At 41.6% G+C, this 24,176-nt stretch overlaps 1 protein-coding gene across 2 annotated transcripts in view; it reads left to right on the forward strand.

Annotated features, from left to right (window-relative positions):
* Positions 1–23,389, forward strand: part of LOC140309618 (ADP-ribosylation factor-like protein 15) — a 92,048-nt gene extending 68,659 nt beyond the window's left edge. The window contains exon 5 of one of the 2 annotated variants that reach the window (XM_072387549.1): positions 21,604–23,389. In XM_072387549.1, coding sequence (XP_072243650.1) covers positions 21,604–21,756 — 153 coding nt within the window. In that variant the 3' untranslated portion in view covers positions 21,757–23,389. Of the gene's footprint in view, positions 1–19,514; positions 20,239–21,603 lie in introns of those variants that run through there. The other variant, XM_072387550.1, reaches the window with a different exon arrangement.
* The last annotated feature ends 787 nt before the right edge of the window (positions 23,390–24,176 follow it).

Raw genomic sequence — 24,176 nt, forward strand, 5'->3', positions numbered from 1 at the left:
TAAGGTCTCAGCACTTCTTATAGTGCAGAACCAATGCGGAGCTCTTCAGACTGCTCTTGAAGGACTTAAGAAAACACAGCTCACTGATGGCCATCACTCAGTCATAGAGATCCGGTTGTAACCATGACTTCAAACAGTCCCGGCTGCTGAGTTGTTCACACAGAAACACAGCAGTTAGAAATGATGGCGTTTTTACTCTGCTGTCCTGGTTTTGTTTAAACATACACAGTTTAATTGCTATTTGTTAAACAATTGGTATGAATTGCAGGGACCTGTTTTGGTCTTCTTGAGGCGTGACCTCCAAATGAAAAAGCATCAACGTGGCAAATAAGACAGCAGAGTTGGTTAAAAAAAAAAAAAAAACAGCTTGGGAGGGCTTCCGTGTTTGAGCAGAGGATGAAGTATGAGGAGTATCTACTCTCTGGTACATTACTCCTGAATGAGGCCTGAGGACATGAAGGAGCTCATATGAGATGCACCCCCTGGCCATAGGACACAAAGGGAAGGTTTGGTCTGTGGTGTTGTAGCCCCTAATTCAACACACTTGTTTCCATTTATGATTCACTTCAGTGATTTCTGTCTCTTTAAAAAAAAATGTCCCCTCTAACATCTGGTTCATTTCCATCTCAGACTCCTTAGAAAAAATAAATACAAAAATCCACATAAATATGTGGCTTTTTTTCATATTTTCCTCTTCATTATAATCTGTGTCTTCAGAGCGAGGCATCACCTGCTTTCTTGTCCATGTTAATGGAAGCACACCTTGTAAACAACTGGTCATTTGATCCCATGTCCCGGCCCTCTCCATTTTTAGAACCAAGTGGCCTTTTAATGGGGATGTCCCGGCTGGCATGTCCAGACTTGTCGTACTCTTTTGCTGCCCCCCCCCCCCCCCGTGAATCATGGACACATCTTTGAAGGGTTATGCTCATCTTTCAAGTAAATTGAGCCGTGTTATTTTCTGGCCCTTATTCTTGACAACAGTTACCACGGCGAACATCTTATTATAGTCATATTCTAGGTGCTCGCGGCTAATTCTAAGGTCACGATGTCATGAATACAAAACATGTACATGACCTCACTGCACTATGTTTATGTGTTGGGCTGCAGTCACCCAGGGCACCGGAGAGGAATAAAATGTTTACATTTCTCTGTTTATATTTCTCATGATGTGCAGCACTGCTAATACACTGACATCTTTACATGATATAAAAATTCCTTGCACGCTTCAGGGAAAAGAAAACAAAGATTGTGACTGTCAAAATGAAGTAATATAGAGATTTACACTAAACTTTGTGATATCATGCTCTTACTTCCAAGACTGAGGCTATATGATGCCACATTCAATGTTTTAAGATAGTTTGCTAATTAATAGTTCATTCATGCTTTTTATACAAGTTTCATGAGATGGCTTTAAAGTAAAAACAGCAGTGCTTCGACAGTTTATGTCCTGTAATTCCTGTGTGTAAAGAATAAGCATCTAGTTCACCTGCAAGCTTGTTGCATGGTGCATGTTTGCATCGTTTTTGTTAAGACGGCGTCGACGAGGTGAGTTACAACAAATGGATGCAGGAGAAAAAAAAAGACATGTGGGGTTAACTGTTAGACCGACACAGATTCACAGGTGAGTCGATGTGTAAGGGTCTTAACAGTTTTACAGTTTGCCACAAGTTGGAATACGAGGAGCACGTTTACACCGCTTCAGTAGATTTGACCTGCCTTAAAGATGCACCAAGACGTCTTAACATATTCTGTTCTGCAGTGCAATGCAGCTGCAGCACAGACATTCACTGCAGACAGTATTGTGTGGGACTTGGCAGACACCCCCTGAAGCATCTTTTGAAAAAGGTTACCTTGTTTGCCCCTTGAGCTATTTTCACTCTGCCTCTCTGTCTGGACTCGCAAGTCTGTGAAAATACTCCTTCCTAAGCTTCCCTCCTCTTCTCTCCTGCCCCTCCCGTGTCTGCCATGACATCACAGACGGCAGGTATCCAAAGCAGACAGCAGTAAAATGGATGTTTGTTTAATAAGCATTATTAACACACCTGCTTTGCATCACATTCCAGATTACATGGTCTGATGGGATGGGCACTTCAAGCAAAATTAATCGAGCCCGAGGGCATTCACCTGAACGCCCTGCTCTTGTATGCAAATACCGAAACGATCTATTATCCAGCTCAAACAAAAAGAGCTGCATAAAAGTAAAATCTGGATGAAAGAGTGTGTTATGTGCTTCTGCACTTTGGAACCATAAAGAGGTAAAAGGCTGACCCACAAACCAATATTTAGCCTTCGTGTTCTTGTCATGTTGTGATTAATTGGTGTTGTGGATGTCTTCTTTGTCCAGAACAACCACAGTTAAATAGATTTGGCTGAAATTAAAATAGGAATAATAATGGTAAACAATATTCAACTCGTAAAAACATGGTTCTAAGTAAAATCTCCAAAGAAATGTAATATAATTGTATGCTAATGTGTGTAAATGTGGTTTTACAGGAGTTTTACGGCTCCTCGCCATACTCTGTTTTGTGGAGTTTTGTTAAAAGCTCCCATAGAACTACCCTTTATAGATAACCTGCTGAAAAACCTTGATTTATTTGGGGCGGCTGTAGCTCAGGATGAAAGAGCAGATCCAAAGTTTGGTGGTTTTAATCTCAGAAGGTGCTTTGTGTTTGTGAGAATGTGGCTTGTAGTGTAAAAGCACTTTTAGTGTTCAACTTGACTAGAAAAGCGGTATTTAAATGCAGTCCGTTGACCAGTTATTTGTGAGCACCACTTTAAAGCATTTCCTGTTGTGTGACTTGCTACACCCTGGGAAATGTTGGTGGTGTTGGGGGGGACTTTTGGATGCAGGTCCATTAAAGATAGATATGCCATTAAACAGTTTTAATTGACTGAAATTACTTACACATCATGTTTAAAGTCAGTTTTTAAGTTTAGTCGTTGCCCCGCAGGTCTAAGTGATTATCAGGGAATGATCAAAATGATTAGTGATATGACCCCAAGTCCCCTAAGACCTAATGGAAGCTGATGGTGAAATGTTTCTTGTCTCTGATGTGATCAGAATGATCAGAATGACCCTCTGTGGGACAGCTGGTGGGGAGTGTGCAGTGTCTGCACTCCACTGGTCCTCAGTGCTGACAACTTCTCAGAGATCTGTGTTTCTCATGAATAGTCTGAGGACTTACTGTCTGGATGTAGATGGAATAGTTTTGGGTGCTGCTGTCATAGCCTCCATATGTCTGTGGTCGTTCTGCTTAAGGATGTGGATGCACATTTGCAAAAAAACGACACAGACCCTTTGCTATGTGTTTGAAATGGAAAGGAAATCTTTTGGTCGAGCGAGATGATGAAAGCCTTTTCTTCCTTTCTGTTTTTATTTAATGACTCCTTCAGCATCTGTTATTCAGAGAGGACTTGCTGCTATTCAACCTGGTTGGTATTGTTTCCTTTTTCTTTAATAATCCTAGCCTGTGGAAAGTTTGAATCTGTTTTTCACCTGTGGAAATGAACTGCCAGTCACTAACAATAGCGAGGGTTTCATTCCAACCCTCACAATTGTTGCTGAAATCTAGCATGCTTAAGGAAAGCCTGGTAATAATCTCTTGTAATTGAGTCCTTTTGAAGCGAGAACTGTGTTGAGGGCTCTTATTATTTACTTGAAATGCATACAGAACAATTATGCTCACACCTCAACTGATATCACTTCCTGAAAAGTATCCTTTAGAGCCATTTGTATCTTTTAAGAATAGTTTCTGACTGTTAGAATGGCGGAGGTTATAATTATCGCTGTAGTGTTTCTTTTAAACTGTCACCAAATGTGATTAAACTTTCACCAAATGTAGACATTTTTAAATCCAGGTTAAAAACATTTCTTTTCTCATGCGTCTATGCATGAAATCTGCACGGTATTTTCTTTTAATTTATCTAGACTGTTTTTAATCATTTTAATTTCATTTGAATTATTTTATTTATTTTTCTGTATATTCTATTATGCGTTTTTAATGCTTCTTCCACTCCCCGCTGCGATGCTTTTATTTTATGTAAAGCACTTTGTGCTATACAAATACATTTGACTTGACTTAAACTGATCTGAATAGACAGACCCAAAGGGTTTCGATAAAGAAAGATAAAAGCCAGACAAACAATGCAAATGAACAGTCCTTTGTGCAAATGAATTAGCCATTTACACATTTCACAACAGATCCCAGTGCTGTCATGGCGCTCACTCAGCAAACTATGTTTTAACCAGTTTGATTTGACTTTTTCTTCTCCCATCCGTAATGTACTAATTCATTTCTCCGGAGTCACAGATAATTAGCGGACTACTTCTAGTCTTTTAGAAGTCCCCTTGCTTGTCATCAGGGATTTCCTCAAAGAGTAGATATATGGCGCTGCACATTTGCATTCCATTTTTCCAGTGTTAAGACAATGAATTATTCATTTTCTCAAACAAAATTGGCAGGAATTTTTGGAAAAACCCACACATGATAGTAACAGATGTCACTAGGAATTTAGTGTCCCTGTCATATCAGACCCACATTTTCACTGAACTGTTTCATGTTTCTGTCAGGGTGGTTTTGCATCTTCGTGGATAACAATTACACAAATGTTGCTACATGCATGAATTGTTGGAATAGTTGCATCACTTGCCATGTGCTGCCCCCATGCAGAGTTTGCCATCCGTGTGTTTCCCACATTTGCAAAGGTGATGACAGAATCTTGACATCACCCTCTCCACTACATTTGTTTCTGTGGATCAAACTTTGCCAAGCGTGTCAATAAAAGTTAATCACAGTCATGTGTCCTTCCTACCTCTCCTGGACAAAAACGGCAACCAGCCACATGTTAATGTGATGCTGCCGACAAAACAAATTAATTCAAACAATCCACATTGTTGTGTTTATAAGCGCGTCGAGTCAAGTCTTAGTTATTATTAGCAAAGTTTATTGAGTTGCATTTAGGTCTGTGTTTAAGTTCTCAGTCAGAGAAGAACCACGGTTTCTTAGAAATGGTGATACAGACTAACAGTTGTGTCTACTATAGGCTAGTGGTGTAATTACTCCTAGGTTCTAAAGAACAGGTCCACATCAGTTCCAGTTTTGGGCTATTCCTTTCACTTACTGGGCAGCGGACTGTTTGCTGACTCAGCTCAACTGCCTGTACGGCAACTCTTCCGCACATTACACGTCCCTTTTTATATTAAACTCTTCATGATTCCAAAAGATGAATAACGCTCCCTTAAGGAAGGATTTATTGCTACAAGCAGTCACATGAGAGCAGCTTGAAGCTACCTTGTGTTGTCTTCTCATAGTGTATCACTTTACATTGTGTACAGGGTCACATTTTTGGCTGATTGAAATCATCTTGCAGCATCAGATTAATGCATCTCATTCTTTGCATAGATGAAAGTAATGACTGAAAGTCTAGACAGGCATAGACGACAGCTGAGTGAATGGAATCGCACAGCGGATATTAAATGAGTAGTTTGCTGAAATACTGGCTTAATTGGTTGGTCTAACTGATACAAGTTGTTAAAATCAACTGATGTTTTCTTTGAAATATGACATTTCTTTCCATGCCACATAATGCTCTTACTCACCCTCAACACGCGGTAGACATCCAGATGGCTACATGAATGTTGCACCCAGTGCACCTCTTGCTTTTAGCCATCAATAAGTTCATAACTTATCCGTAGGTGGTTGCGCTGCCAAGTGAGTTCTGCATTGCTGCAAGTCCTACCCTGCACCGCTTCTGAAGCTCAGCACATGCTGAATCTTGCCTCCTGCCTTTAAAGCTTCAGCGCACAGCGACCTGAATGTGAGCAGCTTCTTAATAAATGTTGGCTCGTGATCTCGCTGTTATGATCATAACAGGTAATTTGTTAAAATTGAGGTTACTTAATGTTGAGTTTGATGCAAGGCCACGTGACACATGTGTCATGTTGCAGTAACCATTGACCTGAAGGAATTTCTAAACTTCCAGACTTGTGAGGTCCGTTGCAACTGTTTTTTTTTTTTTATTGTGAAGCTGCCACAATACTACTTTACTTCCAGAAAGAAAGACCCTGTCTCCTGAAAGTCATGGTTTCAAACAACCTGATTTACATAAGCCAATAGATTTGAAAGGAGATGTAATGAGATGTTGTTACCTTTTTTCTTTGCCTGCGCTGACGTGAGGTGTTTCTCATGTTGATTGTGTTATATGTTCAGCTGTTAGCCCCCTACAAATCCAAAGAAATGACATAGATTTTGGATCGAACACATACTTGGGATATCATTCTCTTTTCAGCATCTACTGCAGTCTTTTGCCATTGCAGAAAGTGCTCTAACTTTTGATCAAATCGTGCTGCAAAGTGTCCAAGACGGAAGTGGCTAGTCAACCACTGTCCTCTGTCACATTTTGCACATGGTGAACTTGCAGGTCTTGGCACACATTGGGTGGTGGCTGTGCTCAATGACTCATGCGTCACCCAGTGTCTGAAACTTTCGTCAAACGTCTGGCACATGGTGTGTGTGTCATTGTGGCCTGTGACGCTGGTGGCTCTAAATTACCCAGTGGCTGCTGATTGGCTGTGAAGAAGATGAGGCACAGGTAAGGACCAATCAACGAACCTTGAGAAGGAAACGACACAGTGTGAGCAACTCCGTTACCAAATGGCTCCAACTAACTTGTTAAGATCACCCTTACAATACTTTGCACTTGCGTCATTACTGAGTGGAAATATCTAATTATTACCGGCTCATTTAGAATAATCGTCAGAATGAAAGCTGGATATCAGTCACAAATCTTTGAAAAAGTGTTTTTGCAAAGCCCTACTTTCTTTTAACGTTCTGCACCGAATGCTGGCCGTGTCGGCTTTCTCTGGCCTTTAAATGGTGTTTGGTGATACGTTTTTCAGAGCACTTAAAAAAATCTCGCTCTAAAGTGTGAGATTGATCATTTGCCCCAAAGAATATTCTCTCGATCGTTTTACAGAAGGCAGTTTCATTCGTTCGAACGTAGCAGAATGCAGTTCATGAGAAATGTGGTCTTCCTCATAAAAGAGACATGGCAAGGAAAGAGAACCATGTACAGAGACTTGGTGTGAAAAATAAGCAAAAGTATTCTTCACAAGGAGGATAAGTGTCCGTCTCCCACCACGATTGTTGGAGGTGTCTCCGGTATGACGCTACCACAGCTTTTTGAAAAGAAAACTTTGAATCAGTCACAAGTGTGGGGTGTTTTTGTATACGATGATCTCAGATGGCATCATTGATCATTGACCAGCTTTCGTGACGCACGTCTTGAAAGGTGATTTCTGTCCTCTCTCTGCTTGGTTTGGATTTTTTTCTTTTTTTTGGGAAAAGGCAGAGCGGGTGATATTGAAAGGCCAAGGAGGGGGCACGGTTGCTCAACTCGGCTTGTCTGTAAACACTGATGCTCATGACAAAAGTGATGCTATGCTTATCGCTGCACAGCATGTCAGTGTTGCGTTGGCTTGTCCTTTGTTTTTCACATACCTCATTGCCGGAAAAAGCTTTGGTCAGTGCTTAGTCATCACGAGGGCAGTCTGTGAGACATGACCTATCTCAGTCTCTTCATTTGCATTTAATTGCAATCTGTAACAGAACGCTCTGGCTTTGTTCTGTGCAAATGAGTTATTTGTGTTTGTTATCAGAGAGTTGGGTAATCTTGCAAAAGTAAAAGCGAGCCAATTTAATTTTTCTTCTTCTCTCTGTAGAGTAATAATTAAGAGAAATTCCAAAAGGGCTCGTTGCCAGTCTTGTAACGATGAGATCATTGTACTATGTCAAATAATTTTCATCAGCTAGACTGTGAAAGATTGGGACTAATGAGAACTGCAACTCAAGTGCAGTCAGCATTTCAAACGGACATTCTTTTAAAACTCTACTAATTTCCCGATAAAAGCTTTCTTCAGGATGCCAAATGAAGATGAATGCGCTCTAAAGTTTAAATGTCCGGCTGCTGCATAGAAATTTCTAGTGTGTGGTGACACAGGATCAGCAGAGAGAGACCACAAGCATAGTGTTTTCATTTATGTGGGCAATCAGTGGTGTATTTCATAAGTGAAAAATGTTGAGGATCAAATGCAGCTGGGTGGTTGCTTGTTCTCTGATCTCTGAGGATAGACATCGATCAAATCAGTCGTACAGTTATAGTATTAGGATAGAATATTTCTGCCATCACTTAGATCACATTTCCTCACTGTGTGCTGAGTGTGCAGATGAGACTGATGGAGGCTCTGTGCAGGAGGACAGGGGATGAACAGCAGGAAAGCAGACAGGAGGGAGGGGGGCTCCGCGGCTCACTGACCTTGACAATGGAGCCACAGTCAGTGACTCTGATAGCTCTCTCTGATAGCGTCTCTTGCTTTCCCTCTGCCCCTCTGTTTCTCTCCGTCATTGTCTCTTTCGCTCCCTCTCTTTCCCTTTTTCTCTCATCCCTCCTCTCTCTGCTCGCTCCTAGCGAGTCTAGCCTGCCGGCTATGGCTGCCAAAATGCACCACCGCCACCTCTCTGCTGCAGCTCACCCCCCTCTTACCTCACGTCTGCTCTTTTTCCAGACAAGCGGGTTTAAAAAGTCAACTGCGTATTGAGCCGTCTAGACTGAAGCTGGTCAGCAACCAGCCCTCCCCACCCCCAACTCCCCTTTCCAACCCCAGACTTGTGAGTTGCTGGCTACAGTGGAAAAATGGACAAGGAGCAGGTGCCCTTGCTGAGCTCTGTCCCTCATTTCTCGCCAAGTGCAAAATGGCTTTATGGCCACATTATACAAACATATTGACTGCAATGTAACAGTAAACTGAAAGCCAAGTTCAAGCTGGCTCTGGAGCTATTGACATCATTATGTAGGTTTTCTTTGAGCATAATCTGAGATGTATTCGCCGCACAATCCTTGGATATTTTTATTTTCAGGGCATTCATAAAATGTATGTCAGAGTTGAACTGTTTGATAACAAAGATAAATTCTTCTAAGGCCTCTTTCTTTACGAGGTGTTGGCTTTGTAAATAAGGGCACACTGTCTTCAACATATATAAAATCTAAGTGCTGGCTCCAATGTGAACTTCCCACTTTACTCTTTTGATCTTGAGTTTTATGAGTTATTTTTAGCTTCCTGTTTTGGATACCAGCAGCAACAAACTGTGCACAAACAAATAATTTGGTTGGGGAATCTACTATGAGAATCTCAACACAATCGAGAGATAAAATCAGTTTGAAGTCCACTGCTTTTATGTCTCAGCGGCCCCACCAACTGAGAAAAGAATGTGCTAAATTCTGTAACGTGCACTAAATGAAGGGCCTTATCTGACACAGACATGTTTGCAATCATTTTACACGAGCTGCAGAATATCCGGGGTAGTTGTGTGTTTTCTGTTGCCTCCTGTCAGTTGATTAGGTGTACTGTGTGGCACCCTGAAGTGTGACATTCCATGTAAAGCAGCGCGTGATGGTTTTTTAAGAGGTGCCTCCAGCCAGCCAGCGGCCCCGCCATATGCAGTTAGATGGCTCTATACTCCCTGTTAAAATGCAGTGTTGACAGCTTGATTTTTCCAACAGAACACGTGACTCTAACAATTAAGCTGTGTTTAAATGACAGTCCGCCTTTCAATCGGGCCTCATTGCCTCTCTTTATGCAGTTTTATCACTTCAAAATGTAGCTTGATGGAGAATCGTTTGATCCCAACGAATGCTGCAACATTTACAGTTTTTTGGTTTGTTGATTATTCATTGCGTTTCATCATGAGAACCACGTGATTCCGCAGCTTTTGTTCCTTTATAAACGTATGAAAGTAGTGAAAGCAGTTTGTCTTGGTGGTCGCAGGAGAGAGAGTAAAGAGGGTAGTTGGTGATGTGCTGCATCAACTAGACATTTCTTTACTATCTTCCAAGGTGGCCCTATATCAAACTGCACTACTGAGGGGGGGCTGTGTCCAGATGTTTTAGCCAGTAAATATAACTTTTGATAAAGTGTGTGCCATTTTTTTTTCTGGTACATTTCCACAGTGCCTATAAACCTCTGTTTTCATATGTAGTTTGTGAGTGACCACGAAAACAACTGCAAGCTCTAAATGTCAGAACAGGAGAGATCTCGCAGTCCCAGTGCTTCATCCAGCCCAGCTTGGGAGGTGAGGGTTGGAAAATCAGTCAAGATGCAAATACTGATTACCCTCTGGAGAATGTGCGCTAGACCTTTGAAGCGCAATATGTGAAGTTACTTAGAATCTTCTTGTTTCTTTGATGGTTTATCTCTCTTATATCTTTGTCTACACTGCCAGTGCAGTCTTCCCGCCCACCTTCTTCCCTGCTTTCTTTCCTTTTCCCACCCATACAGCCTTTCTCAACCTGTCATTCCTGGGCTGGTGGTCTGTCCCTCTGGGAGGTTAAGGGGCACTGTGGGTGAGAGGGCAGTCGGCAGGTTGTGTGGGCACTGTGCTCGGCTTTTCCCATAGCCCGCGTCAAATGCTGCTGAACCCTGACCCCAGTGGGTCCTCACTCTCAGAATCAGTGTGGAACGCAATTCAGCAAGCCAGACCCTATTCAGGACTGGACTTTCCACTGGAGGAGAAAAGAACGCCCCCGTTGCAATTGTGATCAGTGGCCCTCCCTTTGTCTACTGGTCAAGCAGGGTCGGACGACCGGCCGCCACTAGCCAGAACAAGACTTCCGAAAAGCCTATTCAGCATGTGATTTGACCCCAGGTTCCAATGCTGACTCACATGGATCAAACGCTGGGAATCTCTGGGGGTTCTCTTCCATTGAGGTTTTCAGCCATTGAAATGTACCCTTTCATGACTCAAAATGACAGATTTCTTTTTTTTTTCTTTTTTTCTTCAAGTTTGATGGCACAGCACCGTTTAACAAATGACGGACTCCTAGAAGAGTTCCATCCAAGCCTTCCAGACATTTCTTACATATCTCACTGGTAACGGTCAGTAGGTTTATGCAGAATTGATTTTTTTTTTTTAAAAAGGGGAGAGTGAGGAACAGTCTCCATGCTTTACAGCTGTGGTCTGAAAGTGTTAATGGGTGGCTGCTTTTGCGTTGTTTGTACCCTCATGAGTTTTTTTATTTTATTGTGATTAACAGCAGGCAGAAGCAACTCTCTTACAGCGTAAGCGATTACTGTACTGTACCCATGCATCTGTACAAAGGCACCTTCAGTGTTTGGACTTTCAATTTCATGATAATTACTAAAAGTTATGTTGAGATTGCTGGAATGCATGTCGTGGAATGTGTGTTTTGAGCAAAAGCCATTTTATTATATCCCTCAGACGTTTTACTTTTTATTCGAAGTCTGAACATCTGTTCAGATGATTGATAACTTTGAAATGCAATGACCCTTTTGAATTAGGGTGTGCTTCAGGTCACAGAAGATTGCATCGGCCTTTCAGGAGTTTGCCTTGTCATTCGTCAGAGGACTCTAATGTACGCTTGACCAAATGCTCTTTCGACTTCATAGCAAACTACAGTGATCTTATAATTTTTTTAATTGCTGTGAAAATAGAGAAAACTAACAAGTAAAGCTATTCTGAGTGTGGGTGGCCGCCAGAAGTGTAGTGGCAAATGTAACCAGATGTTCGACTTTCTTAATCTGTACATCTGCAGTAGAGCAGCTGTTTCTTTTTCTGTCATCGACTTAACATGGACAAAATACGAACACCTTCTGCTGTCTTAAAGTTCATTGTTTACGTCCTGCTAATCCAGACGTTTTTTTTTATTTCTCAAGCGTGCTGGTGTGCCCCCTAGTGGAGTCATCTGGTAACAGGTGGCGTACAAGGATGTGAATTGGCTCCAACAGAGCCAACTGGCTGCTTGAGTGCGGCGAGTAAAGCAAATGTATTTCTGACCTAAGACATTATAAACAGTGTGGTGTGGTGTAGTAAATGTCTTACTATTATGATTACACCCATGCTTTGCGTGAACAAAAGCATTTGAACCATGAAATAAATGTTGGTATCGCTGTTTGTTGGAGGGACATTTGCATACATTGAAGGAATGAGCATGTCAATTGAAAGTCCTCCTTACTTGAGTTTTGGAAAGAGTGACAGCTCTATCACTCACAAACATGCAAAGAGACACAAACCATGCAAATGTGTTGTCATGATTACCAATATATGAGGGTTTGCACTGCAGATGCAGTCAGAAAGTCCTGCAACCTTAAATCTAAAGTCTTAAAAATCTGTGTGAAAGTGTGTACAGACTCCAACTTGACGCATGCTTTAACTCTTTCGCAGAAGGAGGGAGCACTTTGATTGTAATGCCGCGTGCTGTGTGCTAAAGCGGGGCCCTGCTGCAGCTTTCAAGCTGGTCAACTGTCAGGACTGGAGCGTGAAAGGAGGGCCTCGAAGTGAAAGGGGTGGAGGGTCCCATTAGGAGGGGTCTTGGAGGAGGAGGGGTGGCTTGTGACAGACCTCCTGGGCTTTGAGGGCCCTCTGTGTGGGCTGCTACAGCAAGGCAGGCCCCTTCACAAGAAGAAGAGGGAAAGGGCGGGCTCAGGCAAAGTTGCCGGCACATTGGCCCCTCCAGCAGGGAGCATGGGCAGAATGCCAGCTTACTCGTTCAAGTCCCATAGACCAGATGTTCCTTGTCAGGGAGCTTTTGGCCTTTAATAAATTGAGTTACTCTATCTGTAATAAGCCAGGGCAAACATGGGCACCCTCTTCCCCCTGATACACACACATCCTTGATACTCTGCTCTCTCAAACTTCTTTTAGTGTCATAGAGGTCAAACTTTGGTGAAGGGGCCATGGTCAGCAACTGAACCTGGCAGTTATTTTCCATCCTGCACAAGAAGACGGATGTTTTCTTTCCCCTTTCCCCGTAGCTCTCACACTATAGAAAATGCCTTCATGCTTCTTGACTGTAACGTCATTTTCAACCCTCAGTCCTTGATATCTGCCACTGCCTTACCCCCAGACCAATGCATTTTGAGATGATTTGGTTGAACAAAACTCTTCGCATCACCGAAAGTGTGGCTGATTCCTCCATCAGACAGTTCCTTTGTAGAGCTGGTTGCCAGTATCAATATACAGTCGATTAAACAAATTTTAACACTAATGTTTGAGGTAATAAACTTCATTTCATTGTACATGATACCCAATGATCCTTTGCTAAACATTTATTTTGTTTTTGTTAAAATGTACAGAAAGGGAGAGATAATTTCATCACATTATGACCCTGCTGGACTCTGATGGGAGCGAATAAACAGAGGTTCTAAAAAAAAAAACACCCAACATCTGTTGCTGCCTTTACAAGACTTAAAGTCTTGATTATTTATGCAGCAGCCAAAGTGTTTGGAAGTCCTCTGACCTGCTGCAAGAAAAATTACATTCAAATAGATGCTTCTGAGCTTGTAAAAACAAAGCAAAAAGGTCCTACCTGTTCATTGTCCAAATGGGAATCTTCCCATGCACATCTTTCAGATATATTTCTGCAGAATCCTGCGTGTGGAAAGAACATTATCACTGTGTAAGCTCTTAAATGCAATAGCATTGTTTCAAAGACCATACTGCGTGAATGTCTCCTGTGCATCCTAGATTTACAGCACCTCTGAGGATGGCTCTGATCTGGCAGCGATCAGTTACCTTTGAAGAAAAGTGCTCTGCGAGTGAATCACTTTGAACCTGTGCTGAGCTGAACCCAAGGGAGCACCGTGGTCTCACCTGAGTGGAACAGGACAGTAAATCTGAAGGCTGCACAGTTTTTCTACTGTGACACGGGGACTTCAGTCTTAATTTGTTGGCTACAGAATCCCTGTTTCGACAGTTTTTCAACTCTGGATGGATTCCAGGGTGGCCTCAATGCTTTTTACATGCTGGCAAGGCCTGGACTGTTTCCACATCAAACGAAAGGACGAGAATTCAATTTATGCACTTCCCCTCTTCATTCTCAGACTTCATGCTTCTTGTCTGTGTTTTTGAACCTGTACATGCATCATACATTATCATTCTGCATTTGCATCTAATATGTGTTGCATGTCTTTGAATGGGCCTTTGCATTCCACGGCACCCCCTCAATCAACAACAGTCTGAAGAATCAAGGTGCTAACTGTTCAGCAGGCCTCACTGACGCTTGGCTTTGTCTTCAGCATAAAGCAGCTGACTGGCTCCTTTTCCACCTCTTACAAAAACCCTATATATGTAATTTTATGTTTTAGATTTCATTTAATTTGTTTAGGTAAAAATTGTCTTGCCATAATTAGTCAGTGAACAGGAAGAGGGATGGAGGAGGTGAAAGTGCTACATGACATGCAACAAGGGCAAACTCTCATATTACTGGGGCACCCTTACTGATATCTACACAAAGAAACACTATGTGAATCTTAGGGGGCACTATTGTAATGATGTACAGTAGCAACTTATAGCCATATAGTTTCATAACACTTTTAGAGACTTAGAGACTAGAGACAGCTGATCTACTGTTGTTGACCTTGGAGGAGCAGTCCTCCCATGTGGTTGCTATAGATTTATTAGGAGGACCTCTTACATTGTCAGACATCAATAGCTATGTCTTCATTATTGTTTTTAAATAACATATTAGAAAAGGGTAGTAACATTTCTGAAAAAAAAAAAGTTTTTTCATACTTGGTTTATATTTTCTTTTTCTTTTGAGAAAACTGATCGCCTTCATAGGAGATGGAAACAGCTGTTTCCACTTCTAGAAAGAAAATCTTTAATCATGAAAGAATAATTGCAGCCTGCCCTGTTAAACTAACTGACTGACTGACATGTCTCCCAATACTAACTGAATTTGTTAGTTTCTTCTTCCATAAGCTTATATTTTTGATGAAACCACGCGGTTTTCTGTGTCGTTTGGTTGTTTTATTGTGCACACTTGCTCTTCTTGTGATTGGAAGTTTTGAAGTTCTTGTGGGTTCACTTTACATAGCTGATCAGTTGTAAAAAGGTCACACACTATACATTTTTCACCAGACTTGTCCTGACTAATCTCTATCAAGCAGCTCCAGCTGTTACGCAGACAGTTCTGTCACTCTCTCTCTCATCATTAATGTTACGCTGATAAAAATAGGTCCTGGTCATTGATGGTCTTTGCTCACCAGTTAGTTTAAGAGAACAGCCACTTTCTCTTCCCACATTTCCTCTTCAGTCTGTTATGATCTTGCATGCTGAAAATATAGAGGAAGCGCAGGTGTCAAAGTTCAACCCAATTTTGCTTAGTGTTCTGACTCCAAGCAGATCGTTGTACGCTTGTTTGTGATATTCCTGTTGCAAGTCCCCCCCCCCCTCTCACGTCCCTTGACCCCGTATCTTGCATTTTCATTGGTTGTAATCCCTCTCCCATTGCTCACTCAACAACTCCTCCCCTACTGACTCCATCAGCCATCTAGCATGGTAGATATTCAGCATCTGGGATGTGTTTGCAAGCTATACACATCGCGTCTTTGAAGAGCTGTGAGACAGACTGATGACTGACTGTAGGTCGAGCACCGATTTGGAGCAGATCTGCACCTTTTGTCTGCAACCTCCAAAATCCGTCTGCAACATAGAAACCAAGCCCAAAACCATACAGTGTAAACCTTGCTTTAGCGATGGTTAGACCTGTGCCTGCTGCTTTTTCGGCACCACCATAATCCAATGTTTTGTTTTCTCATAAAGGAGTTGACCAGCCGGCATAGAAATATAATAATAAAGACATTCATTTTAAATTATAATTCTACTATATTGCTATTTTACAGTTATTATCCATGACTAGTTATCTTTCTAATTAGTAACCACAGCTCTGGTTATTACACCGCATAGCCGAGATGACTGAAAATGAGCCTGTTAAGTTGTTTCTGTGAAGCAATATTTTTAAAAGTTTGCTTCAGATTTGCTCGACATTTGGACAGAAATGCAGTTAGTCCCAAGCTTCCACTGTGAAACGCCCGCTGTTGACAACAGAGGAAACCGTGCGCCTCTATGTCATTAAAAGAAATGGTGCCTAAAGCAAGTAGAGTAAAGTTGAGCTGTACAATGCAATGGAAAAACGCCAGAAGGTGGTACTGTTACTGTATATGCCTCGCTTATAGACGACACTTTCACTGAACAGGTGATCGGGTCATTATCTACCTTCAGTAAGGCCTGGGGAAGTAATCCCCTAAGATGCAAAACCTTGGGTCTATTACTGAAGGTGTTACACCCTTACTTAAATAGGCTTTAGGTTTTACTTACTGGCCAGTAGGCTGTTTCATTTGACACCTCCCACAGTTTGTGGTGCAATGTTTGTTTTTTCACAGGCTTCCTAAGTGTTCCTCTCTTGGGGACCTCCAGGCTCTCTCATGTCTTTAAGGCTCTTTAGGTAAGCCGGAAAAGCAAACAAAAGCATATCTATTATAAGGTGAGTGGATCTCACATTACCCTCCCATTTCATTGCAGTCGCCAGTGTGGGCCACTTTCCAGGTGACTGATATCTTCACAGGGGCTAACATGTCCAGGGATGGTGTAATTGATTGTCTTGGATATTTGAGTATACCACTTTCCCTAGTCGGGAGACCCACTAGTGCTTCCTGCTCCCGTTATATAGCTCACTTGTGTGAATAAGTTTTGACATGACAGTAAAGCTTGACAGACACGTGGTAATAATACATGTAAAGACCAGGGAATCAGAGGCCAGAGGCATGAGTCTCATGAGGCAAGTCAGACATTTTATAAAAATTCCAGTAAATATACAGATTTATCTTGTCTGCTGAAAACATATATATACATAAAACCTGTCTGTTCAAGGGAGTCTTTTTTTCCAACTCTTATTCAGGTTTTATCTTTTCTTAAAGTTTGCTGAATAGCTAAATAATATTTCCTGCTCTGTCCTTTGTAATCTTCTTATTTTTACAGGAAGAGATTATAATCTTTGATACTGAGTGTACTTTCTATGCATTTTCGAAGCTTTTTTAACCTAAAGCATCTATCACATCTAGACTGTCTAGATGTCCTGCATGAGAAATTGAGAGCTGACAGTACAGGTCATTTAGTTTTCTTTTGACGATACTTATCTACTGCAGGAGTTTATCCACAAAACCTCCATCTGCTCCATCTGGCTTTGCTGTTAACTTCTGCTAGAACTGACTCTAGATTTTCCCAAATCTGTGGACATAGCGCAAAGCCATTGAACCAGAGTAAGGGCTTTTATCAGAATTATCCTGGACATGGTATGTTAATGTCACTCTGTGTCCTTGGACCACTGCCATTGCACTCCTGAGAAGGCACTTAACACGAATTACTCAGCACAAAGTTGACTGCATGAGGAGCTGTAGGAAACCTACAGAGCAGCGATAAAACAAAAAGAATGCTCCATGAAAGAAATGGCTTTGATTTCGGAGTTAGTAAATCACCAGTGTGGAAACACTGCAACAACCCTGGGTCGCGTTTGGCTGCAAACCAGTTGCTGGTATTTTTCACCTGCCCATGTACTATTCTTGTGACAGTGTTTAGACGAAATCAGTTTGTAGGGTTTTTTTCCCCACAGATTTGATCTTTAGTTTAATTACTTATAATATAAATTCCTTCATTGTGTACATTTTTGGCTGCTTGACAGAGAGACAGTGCGGATTTAGAATCCACTATGTGTAAATGTAAGCATTGGTGAGTTAGTTGATTTTTGTCTTTGTTCTGTCCCTGTATGGAACTGGAGACCTGTAGTGCAAAGCATGCTGGGATCAGCTGAAGCTCTACTTATGGACCTAAATAGAAGGACAATGAGCATATTTAGTCGCAGATGAATAGTTTCACAACTGTTATTTGTTCTTGTTTTTCAGGCAACTTTATATAACAAGAATAGACATCTGAGCACTCTACCACCTGCTCACTACTTTGAATCTGCAACAACAGAACAGGATATATCTTTGTCTAGTTTTCTCTCAGAAGGCAGCGTCACAAAACTCCAAGTCTAGAACTGGGCTTCCTGTCCAGTCAGCCTTATTTTTCTGGCCTGTCTGCCTCCATGGTTAGTTTAGTTGGTCAGGAGGCCAGAGCGGTGCTCTGTAGACAGCTGTTAAAGCTCTTTTTATTCTGCAGGATATCCTCTTGACTCTGCATGTTGCCAGCAGTGACCATCACATGTTGTAATCTGGCATAGGTCATGGAGCCACGGGTGCACGTGCCATGCATGCCCATCCGCTGTCTTAAGGAGCATGAAGCAGGCTTGCCAGAGTAGAGTCTTAAGCTTAGATGACTAGCTGTGTAACAGCTGGGTCACAAACTGTCAAACCTAATAAAATATATAGCGACTGATCTTTTTCTATAGACTCATTTTCCAGAATATAGTCTCTGAATCCGCCCTTGTAATCAACATGTGGAATTTATATTGACAGTTTAAATAACTGCTTCTAGAGGAAGCTTAATCTTGTCAGCCAAGTTGATTTTGGTTGCTATACAAAGAGTCTAAGTAAGGCTCTATGGAATATTACTTTACATGCTTTGCTAGCTCGATCAAGTTGCTCAGCACCTCTTCCTCATTTGGTGGTTCAGTTGTAACAATACATCACATTAATTTAGCTGATGCTTTTATCGAGAGCAATTGAGAATTGAGGAACACGGTTTGTGGGCAACATTGGGTTCAGTATGTAGTCCAAGGACACTTTGAAATGTAAATCTGAAAAGCAGGAGATCAAACAAGCAATCTTCCAATTAAAGGACAGCCACTCTTCTTCTTCTTGAGCTTCAGTCTCCCCACATCAGTGGCACTTATATACTTCATCATCGATCTGTAATAAATCCAGCCAGTCTTCTGAATTAACTCCCTTTTGTTGCTTTGTGACAGGCAGCTTAGAATAACCTACAAAACTTTAAAAAGCAGCTTTCATATTTTCAATACATATGGGAGGAAAACAGAATATACAGTAGAGTTCAAAATAACCTCGTTTACAGATACTGTAAATAGGAAATCTGAAGTTTTCTCGCAGCACAACTATTTTGATCCACACCAACTATTCAGGGCTGTTGCCTTATACTCCTCTTTTCCTGACTTTCTGTCAACTATATGTCTGTCAGTAACAGTAGAGGCTGGTAGCTGACATGACTAGACTCCAGCAGAAGAAATATAATCGTTCAACTCAAATGATTAAAGATAGTTTGACACCCTTGTGCATGTATAAGCCGCTTTCTCCCATGTGCAAGACGAGGCCCCCGTTCTCTATGACCTAAAAGAAGCTAGACTGGATGACCCAGTGGTCATCCTAGAAGCCATCTGGCAACCCATGTCTTGTGTGGCTTACCCATCCCACTGCCTCACGCAATTCCTTAAGCAAGCATAAGTGTACTTAGGAGGACTTAATCTCAGAGAAACTGGTTTGGGCTACACTTGTTGACTCCCAGTGTGGATACACCCGGCTGTTAGGTCATGGGGTTCCTTTAGTCATGTAACACTGAGGCAGCTTTTTTGGCAGCATATCCTGTCTGTCTGTTGTGGGAATTAAACCTCTTTATTGGCCGTGCCTTGTCAATAAAATATAGCCCATGTGAAGGTGTTTGCATCAGATAACTTTTCAATAAATAGACAATTTTTTTATATCTCAGGCTGTTGGTGTTATGAGAGCACAAGTGCCAAGCTTGTCCCTAAACCTAAGATGTCATGTGGTATAGTATCAGTATCTCTGGTTGGATAGGTTGTTGGACAGAGCTAAAGAAGGCATTCGCCACCTTGTGAGATGTTCCAGGGTGTGTTCTGCTGGCCTGTGATGCAAGGAGGCAAAGTGAGAGAAGCTCGAGCCCGTCTGCACTTGCACGGAGGTCACTCTTGGCCTTTTGACTGTCTGCCAGTGCAGAGGCCAGTGTCTTCCAGAAGAGGGCCTTGGCTACAAGCAGACATGTAAGCCAGCCAGACAGGCAGCCAGCCACATCGTCTGCAGTCTAGGTCTGGGACTAGAGCCTGGACTAGGGCAGCTCAAGTTACCCAGACAGATTTGTTAACACTGTTTGGGTCCACTCGGCTTTCTAGCCAGGCCTCTGAGCCAAACACGGCTGAGGTGACTTAATCTGTCATTAAACTCACATTACACCCGGACAGAGACTCTGCTCAGGGGGGCAGAGACAGCACTCACTCTCCCACTCACTGGCATGGCTGGCTGGGTTTAAGCAGACACAAAGAATACCCCCTCCCCTCCTCCTTTCCATCCTCTTCATGCCACACACCATGGCACAGCTAGACAGCCCAGCACGGTCTAGACAAAAGCAATTTCACTTGAAGTTGAAAAGTCATTTGGCTGTGTGATGGGCATCCTAGTGGATTTCTTGGGGTTGATTGGGTGCACAAATCTGTGTGCATCCTGGTGCTACACACAATACTTTGCTATCTCTATTTTTTTGTTGTTGTTTTTGTTTTTTTAAATTGCACAAATTATTTATGAACACCAGAAAGGTAAAATGAATAAAACGCAAATCTCATGTATGGCTTTAAAAAGTCTAAAGCCATATTATAGATATTAGTGCAGTGACTGATTTCCTGCTTCCAATCTGTCAAACACTAAGCGTACTACCAATCATCGAGACAAGAAACAACTTGGGAATGTGTACCTTATATTCCTATTTCACCTTTTAGAAATGTCCATATCCAGTTAGATCTAACTTTCTACAGTTGTTACATCATCAGTGTGATTATTTTACTGTCATATCTGTCAAACTGAACTATCTTAATAAATATGTTGACTGTAGTTTTGTTGCATTTGTAACATTAGAATAGTTCCATTTTCTGTCTGAGCTCCTGACAGTAAACATTTGTCTTGTTGTTGCTGGCTGTCAGAGAAACAGGAGGAAGGGCCTGAATTCTGCTCACATCAGGCAGGAGAATTACTTCCATAACTCTCAGCTTAGAAATGTCAGAAACTCTTAACGACCTGCAGTACCATCAGTGGAGGTCTAAGACATCGTTTCCTTGGGCTGAGAGTTGTTTTTACGTTAACAGCTGGTTCTGGTTCCTCCCCAACACCCCCCTCTCTCCACTGCAAAGAGCTGCCAAAAGCCAACATATGAACTTTATATTCAACTGTAACAAAGACCAGTGCCAAGCCAACAAGCCAGATATTTCTTAGATGAAGGGGCCTCTTTGTTTGGTTTACTCATCATCTATTTAACACCCTCCCCCCCAGATTTTACACTGGTTTATATCGTTGTCAAGATTGTGTCGCAAAAATAACACCTGATTTTCCCTCCTAAGTGGACAAAAAAATGAAGCAATGCTGATAAACTGCTTTTTGTGGGTAACTGAATTCACCTGATGAAATATCTGCATATCTCCTGTTGTATATCTGCACATTAATATAGCATTCATCTTGCACTACAGCTCCTTATTTTCTGAGATTCTGTATATATATATATATCTATATTGTCTGCACCAATTACACCAAGTCAAGTGCAAACCTACTTGGCAGTAAACTTGATTCTGATTCTGAGATGCTTGTGTAAGAAGAAAATGAGCAAATTATTAGGTGTAAATGGCACCTGAGTGTTGCTCCTTTTATTTAAGTAAATTATGAAATACAAAATTAATTTAAAAAATATCCATTTAAATCAACTGAAACGATATGGCGTAATTGTTCCCTAAATGCTATATCTGGTAAATGCTGACGTGTGAATAATTCAAGTGACCGTGTTGTGCTTTTGGTTTCAGATCAAGAAGTACTTTGAGCTGGAGCCGCTGGCCCGAGGAAAGCGCTGGATCCTGGAGGGTAGCACCACTGACAACATGGATGCAGTGAAAGAGAGCTTTGGTCAATTCATTAACCTGTTGGAGGACAAAGACACAGAGCCTGCAAGGATATGATGCTAACACTGCTAATGCTAACGGATATTAGCGGCTAACAACCACCATGTCCTGCTGGTCCCCACGTACACACACCCATGCACAGACACAAACATTTACACTCAAGAGAATACAACAGCCGTTGGCTGCTGTTTGAGATGTATATTGTATGTTATACTCTCTTCACCGTGGTCTCAGTTTTCAAATTGGACGAGTGTTCACAAGCAACAGTCAACCACTACAGACTGACAGAGGAGAGCCAACATTAAACCCCACCAGGTTTCAAGAAATATCATCAAACTGTGCAAACAATGAAAGTCTTGTTTACTACTGTTTGTGCCACTGTGATGTGATCAAAGGTATTTAGGACATGTGGTAATCCTGTAAGCATCATTGAACACTAACACACATTCACACTCTTACAGACGCACACACGTAATGGAGCCCAAATAGTCTGAAGATATGTTTAGCACCTCCACTAATTACTTTGCAGGATGTTTTGGTGAGCATGGTTGGTGTTCTTTCCACTGGGAAGTCGATGGCTGTCAAGTGTGCTTCCCAATTTGACTCTGTAACAACGAATGTTGTTGTGTGATTGGAGCGCATAGTTCTAAGCCATGTGTGATGTACGGTAGTTACATATCGGTGTGTCACACTGTGTCTCGATATCTAATCTGAATAGCGTAGTCTGAGTAGCTCATGGAGTATTAAGTACATGCAAACAAGCATAATGCTGTGTAGCCTCCTGTGCAGCCGTACAAAAATACGTACTACTAATCGTGTGACTGAGTGCAAAGTGACTTTATGGAAATTTGAGTCCATGTGGACAAAGTGGGAACAAGTCTGAAGGCTTTTATAAATGTGCAACTTAGGTTATATTTTATAGCTCTGTATGTTAACCTAGTAGAGCAATGTTCAGAGTTTTTATATGTAATGCATACATGTGTCACACTTACGAATTCTTTCAAATCCCCCCCAAAAAAAGCTGATTTACTGGGCTGGATGTAGCCACAACATGGAGTAATGTAATGAACTTTGTCTTTTCAACATTGAGCAAACGTCATGTTTTTCCTTTCTTTTTTACTGTAATTTTTTTTTCTGTTAAGTTTGACATACTCTCTCAACACCGGCTTGTGACTGCAGTTTCCCATCAGGGTGGAAATACAAACTATCAATCAGCCACAGCAACAGCTGCATCTGACAAGTCCCTGTCCGACACCCTAATGCCTTCCAACTGTCTGGAGACCCCTCCCTGTCTGCTGTTGATCGCGCACCCCTGCCCCACCTCATCCCGAGCTCCACTGCCCCTCCATACCAGCTCCACTTCATATCCCCATTACTGCTCAATATGTTTTTTTTTTTTGTTTTTTTGTTTTATTTTTATCCCTGATGCCATTTCAGCCCAGGAGCCCCTCAGCATGTCTAAAATGAGTCTGGGTGGATCAGTGATTGTGCCACAGGTGTCTGATTGTCCCCAAGATGTGATTCAGTAATGGAAAGTGTTCAAACATCCTCTTTGTTTTTGTTGTTCTTTCATCAGTATTTTGTCAAGCTTAATTCTTTTTTTAATATATATATATATCTGATGTAAGAACTGAATAGATCAATGCATTTATTGGCTTGAATGCAAAATAAATGTCAACCGGGGATTGTACCAGCGTTGGATTTTTCATATCACCTGCTCACACAAATCACTATTGAGTTTTTTTTTTTATTATTATTAATTTAATCAGGAAATCGAAATTAAAGCTTTGAAAATGAAGACACTGTCAGCTGTTGTTTCGTGCACATTTTGTCCACTTTTGCTTGGTAAACTGATATTTAGCCTCTCAGAGTATCACTTTGAGTGCTGTATAATGTATCTTTGTTGTGACAAAGCTCAACAGCTTCTGTGTTTGTAAAATTGTATTTTTCCTCCGCAGATGAATTCTCCATGTGCCGTTCATGTTTTTTATCGCAGTTTTTAAAGTTGGAACTCAGTCAAACCAGATAGAGACAGAGTTCGTAGGTGCGTTTGAGGGAAATATTCTTCCAATGCAATATTAGTTTTTTAGCGCAGACTACGTGATCAGTTGAATGTTTTCAGGTGTTCATAAAGATGTTTTCTCCAGTGTCTCCCGATTTGTGAATTAAGATAGCCTTTGGAAATGTGAGACTCTGGAAGATAATCAGGAAAGCACAGATGAGCTGGTGGAGTTTGAGCCAAAGTTTGAAGGATAAAAAGCGATCAAAGTTCAGCAGCTGAAGAAAGTTTTGAGTGGAAAGTTAACCGAGTGAGACAGGAGTTCCTGATAAATATACTCTACTCTGCTACCTCTGCCTCCCCTTTTCTTCTCCTTTTGCCCTTCTTCCCTTTTCTTTCAAATTAACCGTGTGGCTTTAATACAATGTGTGTCATGCAGGTTGCCCTGGCGACTCTTTGATCCTGTTTTCCAGTCTCT

The sequence above is a fragment of the Leuresthes tenuis genome, unplaced genomic scaffold (assembly GCF_036924035.1).
Source record: "Leuresthes tenuis unplaced genomic scaffold, fLeuTen1.0.hap1 SCAF_6, whole genome shotgun sequence".
NCBI classification, from domain to species: Eukaryota; Metazoa; Chordata; class Actinopteri; order Atheriniformes; family Atherinopsidae; genus Leuresthes; species Leuresthes tenuis.